The sequence below is a fragment of the Oncorhynchus tshawytscha genome, linkage group LG06 (assembly GCF_018296145.1).
Source record: "Oncorhynchus tshawytscha isolate Ot180627B linkage group LG06, Otsh_v2.0, whole genome shotgun sequence".
In the NCBI taxonomy this organism is placed as follows: Eukaryota; Metazoa; Chordata; class Actinopteri; order Salmoniformes; family Salmonidae; genus Oncorhynchus; species Oncorhynchus tshawytscha.
In genome coordinates this window covers 46,114,393-46,130,278 of record NC_056434.1, presented here as the reverse complement: position 1 = coordinate 46,130,278, position 15,886 = coordinate 46,114,393, and the positions used below count along the sequence as shown (strand labels likewise).

Here is a 15,886-nt window from a genome sequence, read left to right as displayed (position 1 = left end):
TCTCTGTTGTTGTCGCCCTGGACGACCACCCATTGATTTATAAAACGGGTGTCCCCGAAAGTGGTTTCCCTCTAAAAGCAAAGTGACCCGACATCCTCCTGTACTGTAACTCACCTCTGTCGCTGCTGGAGGGCTTGGGCTTGTCGTAGTGGTTGAAGCTCTGGCTGCGACGGTTGCCGTTGGAGGCCACGCGGGGCTTCCCCTCGCTGCCTGGAGCTGAGACCCGCATGGTGGGAGCTGGCAGTCTGTGGGCCACAGGGGGGACAAAAGTTACAGGTTCAATAAAACACCCAACAGTATAAAAACTCGCCTTAACGGGGCATGATTTTTCGAAAGCCATAAATGATCATCTCCTAAAGAGGATTAAATAATATTACTCAAATCAGTCTAAATAACTCCCTTTTAAGGAGTGCATTCAGCATCTTGTGAGTACTTGAACAGACGATCTATGGACAAGAGTTCAAGAAAGATGCATGTGGTTGCACAGTTATTCCACTAGGTGGTGCTATTGCATAACCTCATGCTGGGCATTTCCCGAACTCATCAAAAGCTACTGCACACACTCACACACAGTAAAACAGAATACTTTTTTCTTTAAGGACAAGTTGAAAAGCACTTCCAGTCTACTGAAACCATGCACACAGCAAACCCACCAGGAAGCAAGTGTTAAATACATCAAAAGTAGTCTAACATACTACAAGACAACCTGAAGTTAGGTGGGAGAATGGGGATGGTGGCAGCTTTTCAAACACAATACGTGGTGCCTCTCCAGTGTGAGTGGATTGCGGCATGCAGTGTCTATGGAAGTGAGATAGAGGACAGCTGACCTAGAGGATTTTCTCTGAGCCACAGAGAGCTTTAGCCCTTTACTCTGAGTGGAAGAAGCCTTGGATGACAGACTGCATGGAGGAGAAAAGAGAGAGACAGGTAAGAACTATGAAAGCTGATTGGGTGAGACCAAGAGGATCACAGAGATTTGGACAAGTTAACGGAAAGCGAAGCGATTGAAGGTGGCCTGAAGGTGGCCTGCTACGCATGGAAGCCGCAGAAGACGAAACCATGCGCAATTCGAATGGATGACATAAACAAACCTGAGGAACCAGTGTCATGAGGAAACATGAGGAATCAACGTCACATTTTATGGGGAATGACTGGGGGGTCACTCACAAATAACCTCGCATACTATATCTGAATCTTCTCCAAACCATTGATCTCTTGCCATGCGTGGAAGCTGGAGGTTGGGTTGTTACAAGGTACTGTTACCTAGACAGCATATCTGATGATGCTTTGTGTGCTGGTGCGGTGGAGCTGTGGGTATGATGGGTGTGGGTCTGAGCGGGGGCTGGTGACCCATGGGGAGTATGTCCAGGCTGGTTGCTGTGCTCTGGGTGATGAGAGGCCTGCTGCTTCAAGACCTTCTGCTGCTGCTGCTTGTAGCGGGACAAGCTGAAGAACAGGCCCAGGATGGTCTTCAGGTTCCCATGAAGGATCTCTGCAATAGGAGGAGAGACAGAGAGGTTGGTCACCTTTGGTATCATTTCGCTTCACAGTCGGCTCTCACGTGGAGTTACTCGTTAGAGGCTCTAGATGAGAAGTTGATATGAGGGAGAGTGTCCGGTAGATGACGTACCTTCTGCACTGAGTCCCTGGATGTTCACCCCTTTAGCTGCCAGGAATCCTAGGCAGGTATTGATGTTCTCAATCTGGGGGAGAGGGGAGAGGAGAGAGGAGGGCATGGTACTTTGTCAGTGCAGATAAAGCAGAGTCATCCATTAACAAATATTTCCCCCCATACAATGACAAGGTAATATTAGGCTTGATGTTTGTCTGCGATGTAGGAAAACCTGAGTCAAATCGAGAACCATATTGTCCTCTGTGGATTATAACAAACCACTAGTGATGCAAGGTGAAACAATTCTGTCTGATCCACAAGCAGAAATCATCCTTCAGACAGTTCAAACATAGTAGTAAAGGAGTAGAACTAAACTAGCATACAGGCCACAATGAAATGATTAACCTCTCTTAATTCAGACCTTATCACAGATCTTTTCATGCAATTCACAATCACCCATTGGTAAGGGCAGGGACGTTTCCCAACAACTAAAAGCAACGTGTTTCTGAGGAAATCTAAACGTGTTCCCACCCATTACACTAAACTCCAGGAAGTTCACTTTGAGGGAGCGCAGATTACTGAAAGACTTCCATTCATAGAGCTACTCCTTATTTTAATAATATTTTCCCAATTTCTGGCCCGCCACAAGAGAAAAAATGTTGTACAACAATGGGATCTGTCATTTAATGTGTAGGGGAGCTGGTGCTGGTGGGTGAGCCAGGGTGAGTCAGCTAGAGTGAGATATATTAGACTGAGGGAGGTGGTCCAAGTGACAGACAGCTTGTAGGAGTGAAATAAGGTCAGAGAAAGAGAATGAGCTGCAAAATTGAAAGCAAGGGAGATATCTAATAATATTAAAGGTCCAACACAGCAGTTTTGATCTGAACATCAAGTCATTTCTGGTTAACAATGAAGTACCTTTACTATCATAGTTTTTAATTCAAAGGGTCAAAACGTCAACAAAAGTAGCTTTTAATAAGCAAAGAGCAATTACTCAAGCAAGATTTTGCTAGGACTGCCTGGTCTGAGTAAGGGCGGGAAAACTGAAAACGAGCTTTTATTGGAAGAGATGTTTGGTCTCTTTCTTAATGGTCTACTAACTAATTTACCGCCTTGTGATGCCTCCCGGCAGGCTAAAACTCCGTCCCACCGAAACAGGCGGAAATTTCAGGTTGTCTTTTCAAACAACTCTTACACTGAAAGGGCATTGTCAAAACGTTCACAATTTCACAGTATTATTTTAACTTCAAAGTGTAGAAATATATATAAAACACATGAATATCAGGTTTTTGACTGCACTGGGCCTTTAAACTAATGATCTTGGCTTATCATACGACCAAAATAGAGGCTTCTAGAGTATGTCGAGCGCGATCACAAAAATAACGAAGTGAACGGATGTTTAACCCATGGATCCATGGATAAGTATGTGGGCACAGACAAGACTGGTTCAATCCCAAAATAGGCAAGGGAGGTTGTTTGGGTGTCAGTGGGACACCGGTCTATTTAATGCCACCCCACAGCCTCCCTACCGTGCTAGTAGGGCATCACTAGAAAGGCCATTCTCTTACAGGAAACAGTGAAGAAAGAAGCACATGCCACCAAGTGTCCTCACTCAGTGTCAGGATTTCAGATTTGGGACGGATCATCCGGTTGTGTTCGCACAATTACCACACATGCGATAACTCATTATCCGTATGAAGTAGTGCTAGGCTTACGCCTCCCTGTTATCACTGTTTTAGGGGCTGGAGGGCTGGTTCCCTTATGTTACAGAATAAACACAACACTCACCATCTGAGTCTGGCTCTTTGGGTACCCATTGATGTCTTCTATCTTCTCATTCGCTAGAAAAGAATGATGAAAAGAGAGCGAGAGGGCATGAAAAAAAAGAGGACATTTAACGATGACGTAACACATCCTCCTTGGGACTTCCCCTCCACTACGACGAGTCACATTGAAGACGCCCGTACAGTGTCTATCCTAAAGCAGTAATAACTTACACTAACCGTGGGAAGCAGCCGGGTTTTGCACCTGATTCCATCTCAGTCAAATACCACCGCTATGATCCTCATTTAGCCTCCGCTAACCACGCTGCCTCTATTCACCCCACTTAAATATAATGTACAGTGCAGACACACAGGAAATAATGACAGGCTTGGCTGCTCCACCTCTCATCCACCCTGGGAGGCTAAAAGCAGAGCTGGAATCTCAAATTGCTGAATTTCCGAGCAGGAAAGACTTGATTTTAAAGACCCTCCTGACCTAAAGATCCCGCCTAACCTCTCCACAGTAAAGACCCGTAGAGGCCACTGAGTTGGAGGCCGGAGAAGAGAGAGGCAAGAGGCCACTGAGTTGGAGGCCGGAGAAGAGAGAGGCAAGAGGCCACTGAGTTGGAGGCCGGAGAAGAGAGAGGCAAGAGGCCACTGAGTTGGAGGCCGGAGAAGAGAGAGGCAAGAGGCCACTGAGTTGGAGGCCGGAGAAGAGAGAAGCACTGTGACATATCATACTCATCATAGCACACTAATATTCGGCTATATAATATGATAAGCATGCAAAAGGTTTGTTCTTGTCATTGCATTGCAATGGAAAGCCAATAGGAAACGCATAATGGTTACATGGAAGCATTCCAATTGATCTGCTGATTAAAATAAAAAATTGAATGCCAGGCAAGTCCTTACCGACAACCTGTATGATCTCAGCCAATAGCACTCCATCTGTAACATCCTGCTGCAAGTCCTTGATCAGTCGCTGACGGCCCGACTTCACCAGGTAATGGTTGGCCCAGTCCGTGTAAATCTGCCCAACAACAAAACACATAGGAATACAATTGACATACAAGCAATTCACTTAATACCAGACCATTACCAGTTAATGCAGGCAAAGCAATAGCCTGTAGATAACCCCTTTCGAACACCTTTCAGAACACACTCGCTTTTCAAGGCGTGACACTCACATTCCTCCAGAAATCAGGCCACCGAGCACAACGTACGTTCTGCTCTGAGAGTGAGGAATCATGTCTTTCAAAGAGTAGGAAGTATGACGTCATGTATTAAGACAGAAACTCACTGGCTGAGAGCACCGGTGTGTGGTGTCTGTAATCTGAGGAGCTTTGCTCATAATTGGATGATTACTGCTGCTGCATTTTAACATCTCAGTCATTTTAACATCTCAGTCATTTTTTAAGTCTGTTTGATCTGACGGAAAATAGTCTACACTTTTTTGCCCCAAACTGTTTATGAGATTATTATGCTTATACTGTAGCTAGATAATACAGATCCACCCAGAGTTCACGCTCTATGAGAACCAGGGGGATAAGTACTTCACCATGGGGTTAAGAGGAGTTACCAGGGGGTTAAGAGGGAGGCACCAGACGGGTAATCGGACATGAAAGTGAAACAGATGAAGAAAATCTGTGGGTTTGAATGGCAAAACTGAACAGGTGATCGAGGGTAGGTAGAGCGCTTAATGTGGACAACAGAAAGTAGCCTGGCAGAGAAAGATGGTTTTAAGAAATGTATACCTTTCAAGGTACTATAAAGACATTACAAAACAGCTAAGAGCACAACACAAGTTTGCTATTCTGTTTCCTGCATGGTGTTTCGCTGACCTATTTCTGGTGGATTTGCATGAAAAAAAAGAGTGTTGAGTTTGACACTAAAATCTCAGGCTGTCTCCTATAGATAAAGCTATGACTTTCACTATGGAACGAAACACAACACAACAATAGGGTCAATGAAAAGTCACAAACCAATCAAGTAGCTCATGAAGCTCAATATAGCTAAATAGTTACAAATGTGCACATTGCTTTCAGAAACTGTGAAAACTTAATGTGAAGTAAAATGGCGCCAGAGAGGAATGCAGATGTTTTACATGTCGCCAACCTGTTGTGTTTTTTTGTTTGTTTATTTGCGTTGTTTGTAACTTATTGTTTCACTTATTTTGTACATACCCTCTCTTATGACCGAAAAGAACTTCTAGACATCAGGACTGCGATTACTCACCACAGACTAGCAGAATGCTTTTTTGCCTTACACGACACTGACGAGCCCGACGCAAAGGATATACTGCTTTCTCAGGAACAGGCCCAGATCCCCGTGATTTGCGTGAAGAGAAGGCAGAGAAAAAGGGTCCAAAGGGCGGGCTGCTTTCTGATAATTCGTAGGCGATCGAATAAACCCCCACTTCCCTCCATTCTGCTAGCAAACGTACAATCTCTGGAGAATAAAATCGACGGAGTCATGGCTGAATCACGACACTATCTGCTAGCTGGCTGGTTACACGGTATACCGACAGGATAGAACAGCGGCGTCTGGTAAGACAAGGGGCGGCGGACTATGTATTTGTGTAAATAACCGTATCTAAGGAAGTCACAATATCTAAGGAAGTCTCGAGCTATTGCTCGCTTGAGGTAGAGTATCTCATGATAAGCTGTAGACCACACTATCTACCTAGATAGTTTTCATCTGTATTTTTCGTAGCTGTTTACATACCACCACAGTCAGATGCTGGCAATAAGACAGTATTGAATGAGCTGTATTCCACCATAAGCAAACAAGAAAACGCTCACCCAGAGGGGGGGCTCCTAGTAGCAGGGGACTTTAATGCAAGGAAACTTACATTTCTATCAGCATGTTAAATGTGCAACCAGAGGGGGAAAACAACTCTGGACCACCTACAGTGACTTGCGAAAGTATTCACCTCCTTGGTATTTTTTCCTATTTTGTTCCCTTACAACCTGGAATTAAAATAGATTTTTTGGGGGGTTTGTATCACTTGATTTACACAACATGCCGACCACAAACAAGAAATAAGACAAAAAACTGAACACTTTGTAGAGCCACCCTTTGCAGAAATTACAGCTGCAAGTCTCTTGGGGTATGTCTCTATAAACTTGGCACATCGAGACACTGGGATTTTTGCCCATTCTTCAATGCAAAATTGCTCCATCTCCTTCAAGTAGTATGAGTTCCGCTGGTGTACAGCAATCTTTAAGTCATACCACAGATTCTCAATTGGATTGAGGTCTGGGCTTTGACCAGGCCATTCCAGATGTTTCCCCTTAAACCACTCGAGTGTTGCTTTAGCAGTATGCTTAGAATCATTGTCCTGTTGGAAGGTGAACCTCAGTCCCAGTCTCAAATCTCTGGAAGAATGAAACAGGTTTCCCTCAAGAATTTCCCTGTATTTAACGCCATCCATCATTCCTTCAATTCTAACCAGTTTCCCAGTCCCTGCCGATGAAAAACATCCTCACAGCATGATGCTGCCACCACCATGCTTCACTGTGGGGATGGTAATCTTAGGGTGATGAGAGGTGTTGGGTTTGTGCCAGACATAGAGTTTTTCTTGATGGTTAAAAAGCTAAATTTTAGTCTCATCTGACCAGAGCTTTGAAGCTCCTACAGTGTTATCTTTGGTCTCTTTTTTGCCTCTGATTAATGCCCTCCTTGCCTGGTCTGTGAGTTTTGGTGGGCGGCCCTCACTTGGCAGGTTTGTTGTGGTGCCATATTCTTTCCATTTTTTAATAATGGATTTAATGGTGCTCCGTGGGATGTTCAAAGTTTTGGATATTTTTTATATCTCAACCCTGATCTGTACTTCTCCAAACGTCCCTGACCTGTTTGGAGAGCTCATTGGTCTTCATGGTGTCGCTTGCTTGGTGGTGCCCCTTGCATAGTGGTGTTGCAGACTCTGGGGCCTTTCAGAACAGGTGTATACAGTGCCTTGCGAAAGTATTCGGCCCCCTTGAACTTTGAAGAATCAACAAGAAGTGGGACACAATCATGAAGTGGAATGACATTTATTGGATATTTCAAACTTTTTTAACAAATCAAAAACTGAAAAATTGGGCGTGCAAAATTATTCAGCCCCCTTAAGTTAATACTTTGTAGCGTCACCTTTTGCTGTGATTACAGATGTAAGTCGCTTGGGGTATGTCTCTATCAGTTTTGCACATCGAGAGACTGCATTTTTTCCCCATTCCTCCTTGAAAAACAGCTCGAGCTCAGTGAGGTTGGATGGAGAACATTTGTGAACAGCAGTTTTCAGTTCTTTCCACAGATTCTCGATTGGATTCAGGTCTGGACTTTGACTTGGCCATTCTAACACCTGGATATGTTTATTTTTGAACCATTCCATTGTAGATTTTGCTTTATGTTTTGGATCATTGTCTTGTTGGAAGACAAATCTCCGTCCCAGTCTCAGGTCTTTTGCAGACTCCATCAGGTTTTCTTCCAGAATGGTCCTGTATTTGGCTCCATCCATCTTCCCATCAATTTTAACCATCTTCCCTGTCCCTGCTTAAGAAAAGCAGGCCCAAACCATGATGCTGCCACCACCATGTTTGACAGTGGGGATGGTGTGTTCAGGGTGATGAGCTGTGTTGCTTTTACGCCAAACATAACGTTTTGCATTGTTGCCAAAAAGTTCAATTTTGGTTTCATCTGACCAGAGCACCTTCTTCCACATGTTTGGTGTGTCTCCCAGGTGGCTTGTGGCAAACTTTAAACGACACTTTTTATGGATATCTTTAAGAAATGGCTTTCTTCTTGCCACTCTTCCATAAAGGCCAGATTTGTGCAATATACGACTGATTGTTGTCCTATGGACAGAGTCTCCCACCTCAGCTGTAGATCTCTGCAGTTCATCCAGAGTGATCATGGGCCTCTTGGCTGCATCTCTGATCAGTCTTCTCCTTGTATGAGCTGAAAGTTTAGAGGGACGGCCAGGTCTTGGTGGATTTGCAGTGGTCTGATACTCCTTCCATTTCAATATTATCGCTTGCACAGTGCTCCTTGGGATGTTTAAAGCTTGGGAAATCTTTTTGTATCCAAATCCGGCTTTAAACTTCTTCACAACAGTATCTCGGACCTGCCTGGTGTGTTCCTTGTTCTTCATGATGCTCTCTGCACTTTTAACGGACCTCTGAGACTATCACAGTGCAGGTGCATTTATACGGAGACTTGATTACACATAGGTGGATTGTATTTATCATCATTAGTCATTTAGGTCAACATTGGATCATTCAGAGATCCTCACTGAACTTCTGGAGAGAGTTTGCTGTACTGAAAGTAAAGGGGCTGAATAATTTTGCACGCCCAATTTTTCAGTTTTTGATTTGTTAAAAAAGTTTGAAATAGCCAATAAATGTCGTTCCACTTCATGATTGTGTCCCACTTGTTGTTGATTCTTCACAAAAAAATACAGTTTTATATCTTTATGTTTGAAGCCTGAAATGTGGCAAAAGGTCGCAAAGTTCAAGGGGGCCGAATACTTTCGCAAGGCACTGTATATACTGAGATCATATGACACTTAAATAAAGTCCACCTGTGTGCAATCTAACTAATTATGTGACTTCTGAAGGTAATTGGTGGCACCAGATCTTATTTAGGGGCTTCATAGCAAAAGGGGAGAATACATATGCACGCACCACTTTATTTGTATTTTTTTTATCTTTTTTTAAAAACAAGTTATTTTTATTTTCACTTCACCAATTTGGACTATTTTGTGTATGTCCATTACATGAAATCCAAATAAAAATCCATTTAAATTACAGGTTGTAATGCAACAAAACAGGAAAAACCCCAAGGGGGATTGTCACGCCCTGACTGTAGAGAGCTTGTAATGTCTCTATTTTTGGCTTGGTCAGGGTGTGATTTGGGTGGGCATTCTATGTTCATGTTTCTATGTTTTCTATTTCTTTGTGTTTGGCCAGGTATGGTTCCCTAATCAGGGACAGCTGTCTATCGTTGTCTCTGATTGGGAATCATACTTAGGTAGCTTTTTTCCTTCCTTTTGTGGATCTTGTTCTTTGTTTGTGACCAGGTAGTCTGCACAACAAAGCGGTTTGGTCGTTGGTTTCTTTATTTTGTCTAAAGTTTCACTTCAGTAATAAATATTATGTGGAACTCAAGGACCGCTGTGCCTTGGTCTCATCCTTCCGACGACACCCGTTACAGGGCTGAATATTTTGAAAGGTACTGAATACTCCACACACAGAGACGCATACAAAGCTCTCCCTCGCCCTCCGTTTGGCAAATCCGACCATAATTATATCCTCCTGATTCCTTCTTACAAGCAAAAATGAAAGCAGGAAGCACCAGTGACTAGATCATTAAAAAAAGTGGTCAGATGAAGCAGATGCTGAACTACAGGACTATTTTGCTAGCACAGACTGTTAAATGTTCCGGGATTCCTCCAATGTCATTGAGGAGTACACCACATCAGTCACTGGCTTCATCAATAAGTGCATTGATGACGTCGTCCCCACAGTGATCGTACGTACAGTACATACCCCAATCAGAATACATGGATTACAGGCAGCATCCGCACTGAGCTAAAGGCTAGAGCTTCCGCTTTCAAGGAGCGGGACTCTAACCCGGAAGCTTATAAGAAATCCCGCTATACCCTCCAATGAACTATCAAACAGGCAAAGCGTCAATACAGGACTAAGATCGAATCATACTACACCAGCTCTAATGCTCATCGGATGTGGCAGGGCTTGCAAACCACAGACTACAAAGGGAAGCACATCCGAGAGCTGCCCAGTGACACGAGCCTACCAGACGAGCTAAACTATTTCTATGCTTGCTTTGAGGCAAATAACACTGAAACATGCATGAGAGCACCAGCTGTTCCGAAAGACTGTGTGATCACACTCGCCGCAGACGATGTCAGTAAGATGTCAGTAAGACCTTTAAACAGGTCGGCAAGGCACTAAAGGTAGTGCGAACGGCCCAGTTCATCACTGGGGCCAAGCTTCCTGCCATCCAGGACCTCTATACCAGGCGGTGTCAGAGGAATGTGCTAAAAATTGTCAAAGACTCCAGCCACCCTAGTCATAGACTGTCCTCTCTGCTACCGCATGGCAAGTGGTACCGGAGCGCATAGTCTAGGTCCAAGAGGCTTCTAAACAGCTTCTACCCCCAAATCATAAGACTCCTGAACATCTAAATCAAATGGCCACCCAGACTATTTGCATTGCTCCACCCCCCTTCTTTACACTGCTGCTATTCTCTGTTGTTGTCATCTATGCATAGTCACTTCAATAACTCAAACTGCATGTACATACTACCTCAACTAACTGATGCACCCGCACATTGACTCTGTACCGGTACCCACCTGTATATAGTCTCGCTATTGTTGTTTTACTGCTGCTCTTTAATTACTTGTTACTTTTATCTCTTATTCTTGTCCGTATTTTTTGAAACTGCATTGTTGGTCGGGGACTCGTAAGTAAGCATTTCACTGTTGTATGCGGCGCATGTGACGAATACAATTTGATTTGAACAGCCATTTATATCCTATAGCTAGCTACCACTGAAAACAAAAGGCTCAGGGCTTAAGTTACCTCTCCAACCAGACAGAGAAGGGGTGTGTAGATCATAGACTTAGACGTTACATCATTGTATCTGTCCCATTATGGTGTCTGTGAGTAGTACATTTTATTAATCTACTACTTCCATGAGTTGGCAAACAAACTGAAAAGACGAATACTGCCACCTGTAGTGTGTTGTTTGAACAGGTATAAAGCCAAGGTGGGTGATTTACTGCCACCTGTAGTGTGTTGTTTGAACAGGTATAAAGCCAAGGTGGGTGATTTACTGCCACCTGTAGTGTGTTGTTTGAACAGGTATAAAGCCAAGGTGGGTGATTTACTGCCACCTGTAGTTATGAAATGTTTACTTGAGAGCATAATTCATTGGCTGATCCCTCCCGATGACCTGGACGGAATTATATGATCTTTCTTAACCCATAGGAAGTCCCACCCAGTTAGCTACTTCAAAATGCTGAAAGTCATCAATGGCGCTTCCCATACTAAAACATACTCCATCTATTGCTATGGTGTCGATCCTCTTTCTTACATCTCACAGCATGCGGACGCTGCGTGAGCCAAGAAACACCAACCGCAAAGTGCGGCAGACAGTGAGAATATTCTTGATATAATATTGAATGAGGCGAGCACCGCTTTCACCATCCAGCTGGGGTGTCCATTAGTAAGCATTAGTCATGTCTAACACCGTCATTGTTTAACAAAATATCAAGAGGCACCTACTGTCCATCACAGTTCTACACCCCCAGTAGCTTGACTTTCTGTTTAGATTTGTTTGATTTGATTTTTATCTCTTTTGCGTCTAGTTTTTATTTTATGATTTGTTTCTTTGTGGGGCGGCTGCGTAGCCTAGTGGTTAGAGCGTTGGACTAGTAACCGGAAGGTTGCGAGTTCAAACCCCCGAGCTGACAAGGTACAAATCTGTCGTTCTGCCCCTGAACAGTCGTTCTGCCACTGTTCCCAGGCCGTCATTGAAAATAAGAATGTGTTCTTAACTGACTTGCCTGGTTAAATAAAGGTAAAATAAAAAATCAAAAATTTGTCCACACTGCTGAATATGTTTGATTTATGGTCATTAGGTGGAGGCTACTCGACAAGCCCTTTTGTTCTTTTTCCCTCCTGCGTGTGGCTTTTTAGCTTTTTTCAACTGTTACAAACGGTCTCTCTATTTGTACAAATTAAAATAAAATAAACTAGTCTAAACTCTATGGTCCACCAGCTCCCTCGTCTATATCCTGTCCTGTCCAGGTGGGAAAAGCCAACACTAGGGGGCAGTGTTGGAGTGTGTGTGTGTGTGTGTGTGTGTGTGTGTGTGTGTGGCCAGTGCATCCCATGTGTCAGTGGACCAGAGGTAATCTATTCTAACACATCATGTTACTGTTCCCCCATCCTCCTCTTCCTCCCTCAAAGCCACTCTATTTCATTATTAATGTCCTACACACACACACACACACACACACACACACACACACACACACACACACACACACACACACACACACACACACACACACGAATGCATGCACACGCACTCACACACAAATAACTCATCCAGAATTAGGCTGCATCTGATCCTGCTCTTTGTTTGTTTGTAGTATTGCAGAGAGCAACCGAGCACTACTCCACCCAACCAAACCTTATGCATTACGGCACCACTTCAGACCGTCGGTGGTGTTCATCTGATCCTCACATAAATAAACACGTAACCATCCTGGTGGAATGGAACCCTGTCTGTGGTGGTGTTCGGCTGGAAGTCAGTGCAGGCCAGCTGGATGTGTGTTTACTGCAGAAGAAGGCTGTGGTGGTGTTCGGCTAGAAGTCAGTGCAGGCCAGCTGGATGTGTGTTTACTGCAGAAGAAGGCTGTGGTGGTGTTCGGCTGGAAGTCAGTGCAGGCCAGCAGCTGGAGGCTGTGGTGTGTTGCTGGAAGTCAGTGCAGGCCAGCTGGATGTGTGTTTACTGCAGAAGAAGGCTGTGGTGGTGTTCGGCTGGAAGTCAGTGCAGGCCAGCTGGATGTGTGTTTACTGCAGAAGAAGGCTGTGGTGGTGTTCGGCTGGAAGTCAGTGCAGGCCAGCTGGATGTGTGTTTACTGCAGAAGAAGGCTGTGGTGGTGTTCGGCTAGAAGTCAGTGCAGGCCAGCTGGATGTGTGTTTACTGCAGAAGAAGGCTGTGGTGGTGTTCGGCTGGAAGTCAGTGCAGGCCAGCTGGATGTGTGTTTACTGCAGAAGAAGGCTGTGGTGGTGTTCGGCTGGAAGTCAGTGCAGGCCAGCTGGATGTGTGTTTACTGCTGTGGTGGTGTCTTAAAGGGATTCTCTCTTCCTGGTAGGACCGAACGAGCGGTTGCAGACCCCAACCAACGTGGAATAGACGTTGAATTGACGTCTGTGTCTGGTAGTTCTACGCCACAAAACACCACACTGGCTAACTCATGATTCCATAATGTACCAATCCCAGAAAGAGGTATTTTCATTCTAATCTTTCACCATATGTCCCCCATTATGGTACGCCAACAAAATAAAAAGGAAATATGACAATTTTATTCTGCGCTTGTGTGTTCCCGTTTCCTCTCCAGTGGGCCCCCTGGCCCCTCAGCCCCTGAACTCTGTAGCTGGGCTGCAGTGTGGAGCACACTGAGCCACAGCACAGTACTGCTACTCCAAATAGAGCGCTGGAGAAAACCCCCTGACCGCTGTTCACTCTCACTGTGTAATGATAGACTATGCAGGAATCTTTCATCCTCCCCACCACATGAAGCAGAACATCAGCTCCTGCTGCCTGCCTGGGACAGTAGGCTATGGGATAGGCCAAATTCACACAGGCTACATATAGGCTATACATGGCCAGGCCAGCAATATAGACACAAGACTGGCACTCCTGGACTATAATCTATTGTCACTTTCAGTTGAACTATAATCTTTGTACAGTTCTGCAAATATACGAATATAAAGGCATACGTTAGCAGACATCAGCCAGACCAGGTGTGTAGAGTCCATCTGCCTGCCACTCACACATCTGCCTGCCACTCACACATCTGCCTGCCACTCACACATCTGCCTGCCACTCACACAGGCCAACATAAGGGGGTAAAATGCTCACACCAGCAACTGCCATGAGGCCAAACCCTGCTGTTGTATTCTGTTCTCACTGCGAACCTTAGTCTTTTCAAATTTCCCCGTGAGAAAGTAACTAAGGTACGTTGAAGAGAATTAGATATCTATTGAAATGAATGCATTACATACAGAAGATTTCAAACAAACACTTCCTTGCATGGGGCTCCATGAGTGGCGCAGCGGTGTCAGGCACTGCATCTCAGTGCAAGAGTTGGCCACTACAGTCCCTGGTTTGAATCCAGGCTGTATCATATCTGGCTCGTGATTGGGAGGGGAGTCCAGTTTGGGGCGGTGCGCAATTGGCCCGGCGTCGGCCGGGTTAGGCAGTCATTGTAAATCAGAATTTCTTCTAAACTGACTTGCCTAGTTAAATACGACACAAACTCCACATAGTAGTGACAGGGACAAGGGAAGAGTCGTTGTTCTCTATGTGCACCGCTGAATGACCGTCTGATTAGAGTACTAACTCCTCCTCTTCACTGCCTTAAACAACATGCGACTAATGCTTTAACCTTACCACACACACACACACACATGCCATTCATCATTACGTGCCTTAGACACATTAGTCTGCATCTCTCCTATACACACAGCAGCTGCAAACGCCGATAGTGTTCGCTATCCAATTACGCATGCTGAACAGGTGCAGAGGTCCTATATTTGATCCCAGTTCACTCCAGGTTTTGTCTTTTTAGCACGTAACAAATATGAGATTGAGAAGAACAGTGCTCTGACCTGAGGGTCCTCTCGGTCTTCACTCTCTGCGGTGGAGAAGCTTCTGTTGGGGGTGGGGGTCGTCTCTCCCTTTCCCTGGCCCTCTCCCTGCCGGTGAAGGGCTTTCAGGGGGCTGTGTCTGAGGGCTGGAGGTCTGGCCCTGTGAGGGCTGGAGGTCCTGGACCTGGCAAGGTTCTGTGCCTGAGGGATGGGCAGGGCGCTGTGCACCGGTTTGGGTAGTCCTGACTTCATCTTAGAGGCGACCAGAATTGCCAGCATCTTCCACTCATCTCAGAAACCTCTCCACACACTCACACACATACAAGCACTCCAAATCTCCCTCTCTCCCTTTCTCTCTCTCTCTCTCCGCTGCTTTCTAGGAAGGTTGGCCAAATGCAGCCATACTCTCACACAGAAGCTCCACTGCTGGGGTAGCTCAGCCTACATATAGACATGTACAACAGGAGGATCTTTGTGGTACACACAAACTCACCAAAACTCACACACACACACACACACACACACACACACACACACACACACACACACACACACACACACACACACACACACACACACACACACACACACACACACAGACAGTCCAATAGTAAACCTTTGGAAACGGATCTGGATGCGACGCTCGGAGAGATCAGAGCTCTGTTTGTCCAGGCAGACAGCAGAAGTGTCTTAGAGACTCTAATGACTAAACACCGTTGGGTGGCAGCCTGGAGGGACGTACAGCAGTATCCTCCTCCTCCTTCCTCAGCTTGTCAAGTAGTCAATGGAGACAGCCTCTCTCTCTCTCTCTCTCTCTCTCTCTCTCTCTGTACACTGATACTGAGAAGTGGGAGAGGAGCCCGATTCTAATTGGCCCAGTGTTGCTGTATAAAAGAGAGTAGGGTTTCTGGGTTCTGCTGATCTCTGCAGGAGGGGAGGGGCTCCAGTTCTGATGCCCCCTCCCTGGGTTTTATATTATGCTCCCCACGGCTTTGAACTCAACTGTTAACTCCACAGTGCCAGAACAATTTGGATGGTCATAGGGATGAATATGACGTTATCAAGTGCTTTTCTATGTTCTTTGTAATTCTGTACGGTTGATTCTCAGTGTCATGTAAACTTTC

General features: G+C 45.1%; 1 protein-coding gene across 8 annotated transcripts in view; it reads right to left on the bottom strand.

The window, feature by feature from the left end:
• The window catches only part of LOC112252617 (neuron navigator 2-like), a 107,872-nt gene extending 92,324 nt beyond the window's left edge, over nucleotides 1-15,548 (bottom strand). For 6 of the 8 annotated variants that reach the window (XM_042323307.1, XM_042323313.1, XM_042323308.1 and 3 more), the window contains exons 1-7: nucleotides 14,784-15,548; nucleotides 4,288-4,405; nucleotides 3,401-3,453; nucleotides 1,631-1,703; nucleotides 1,264-1,492; nucleotides 828-899; nucleotides 115-245 (exon numbers count right to left, since the gene is read on the bottom strand). In XM_042323307.1, coding sequence (XP_042179241.1) covers nucleotides 115-245; nucleotides 828-899; nucleotides 1,264-1,492; nucleotides 1,631-1,703; nucleotides 3,401-3,453; nucleotides 4,288-4,405; nucleotides 14,784-15,041 — 934 coding nt within the window. In that variant the 5' untranslated portion in view covers nucleotides 15,042-15,548. The remainder of the gene's footprint in view (nucleotides 1-114; nucleotides 246-827; nucleotides 900-1,263; nucleotides 1,493-1,630; nucleotides 1,704-3,400; nucleotides 3,454-4,287; nucleotides 4,406-14,783) is intronic. The other 2 variants (XM_042323316.1, XM_042323311.1) reach the window with 2 other exon arrangements.
• Nucleotides 15,549-15,886: the final 338 nt, after the last annotated feature.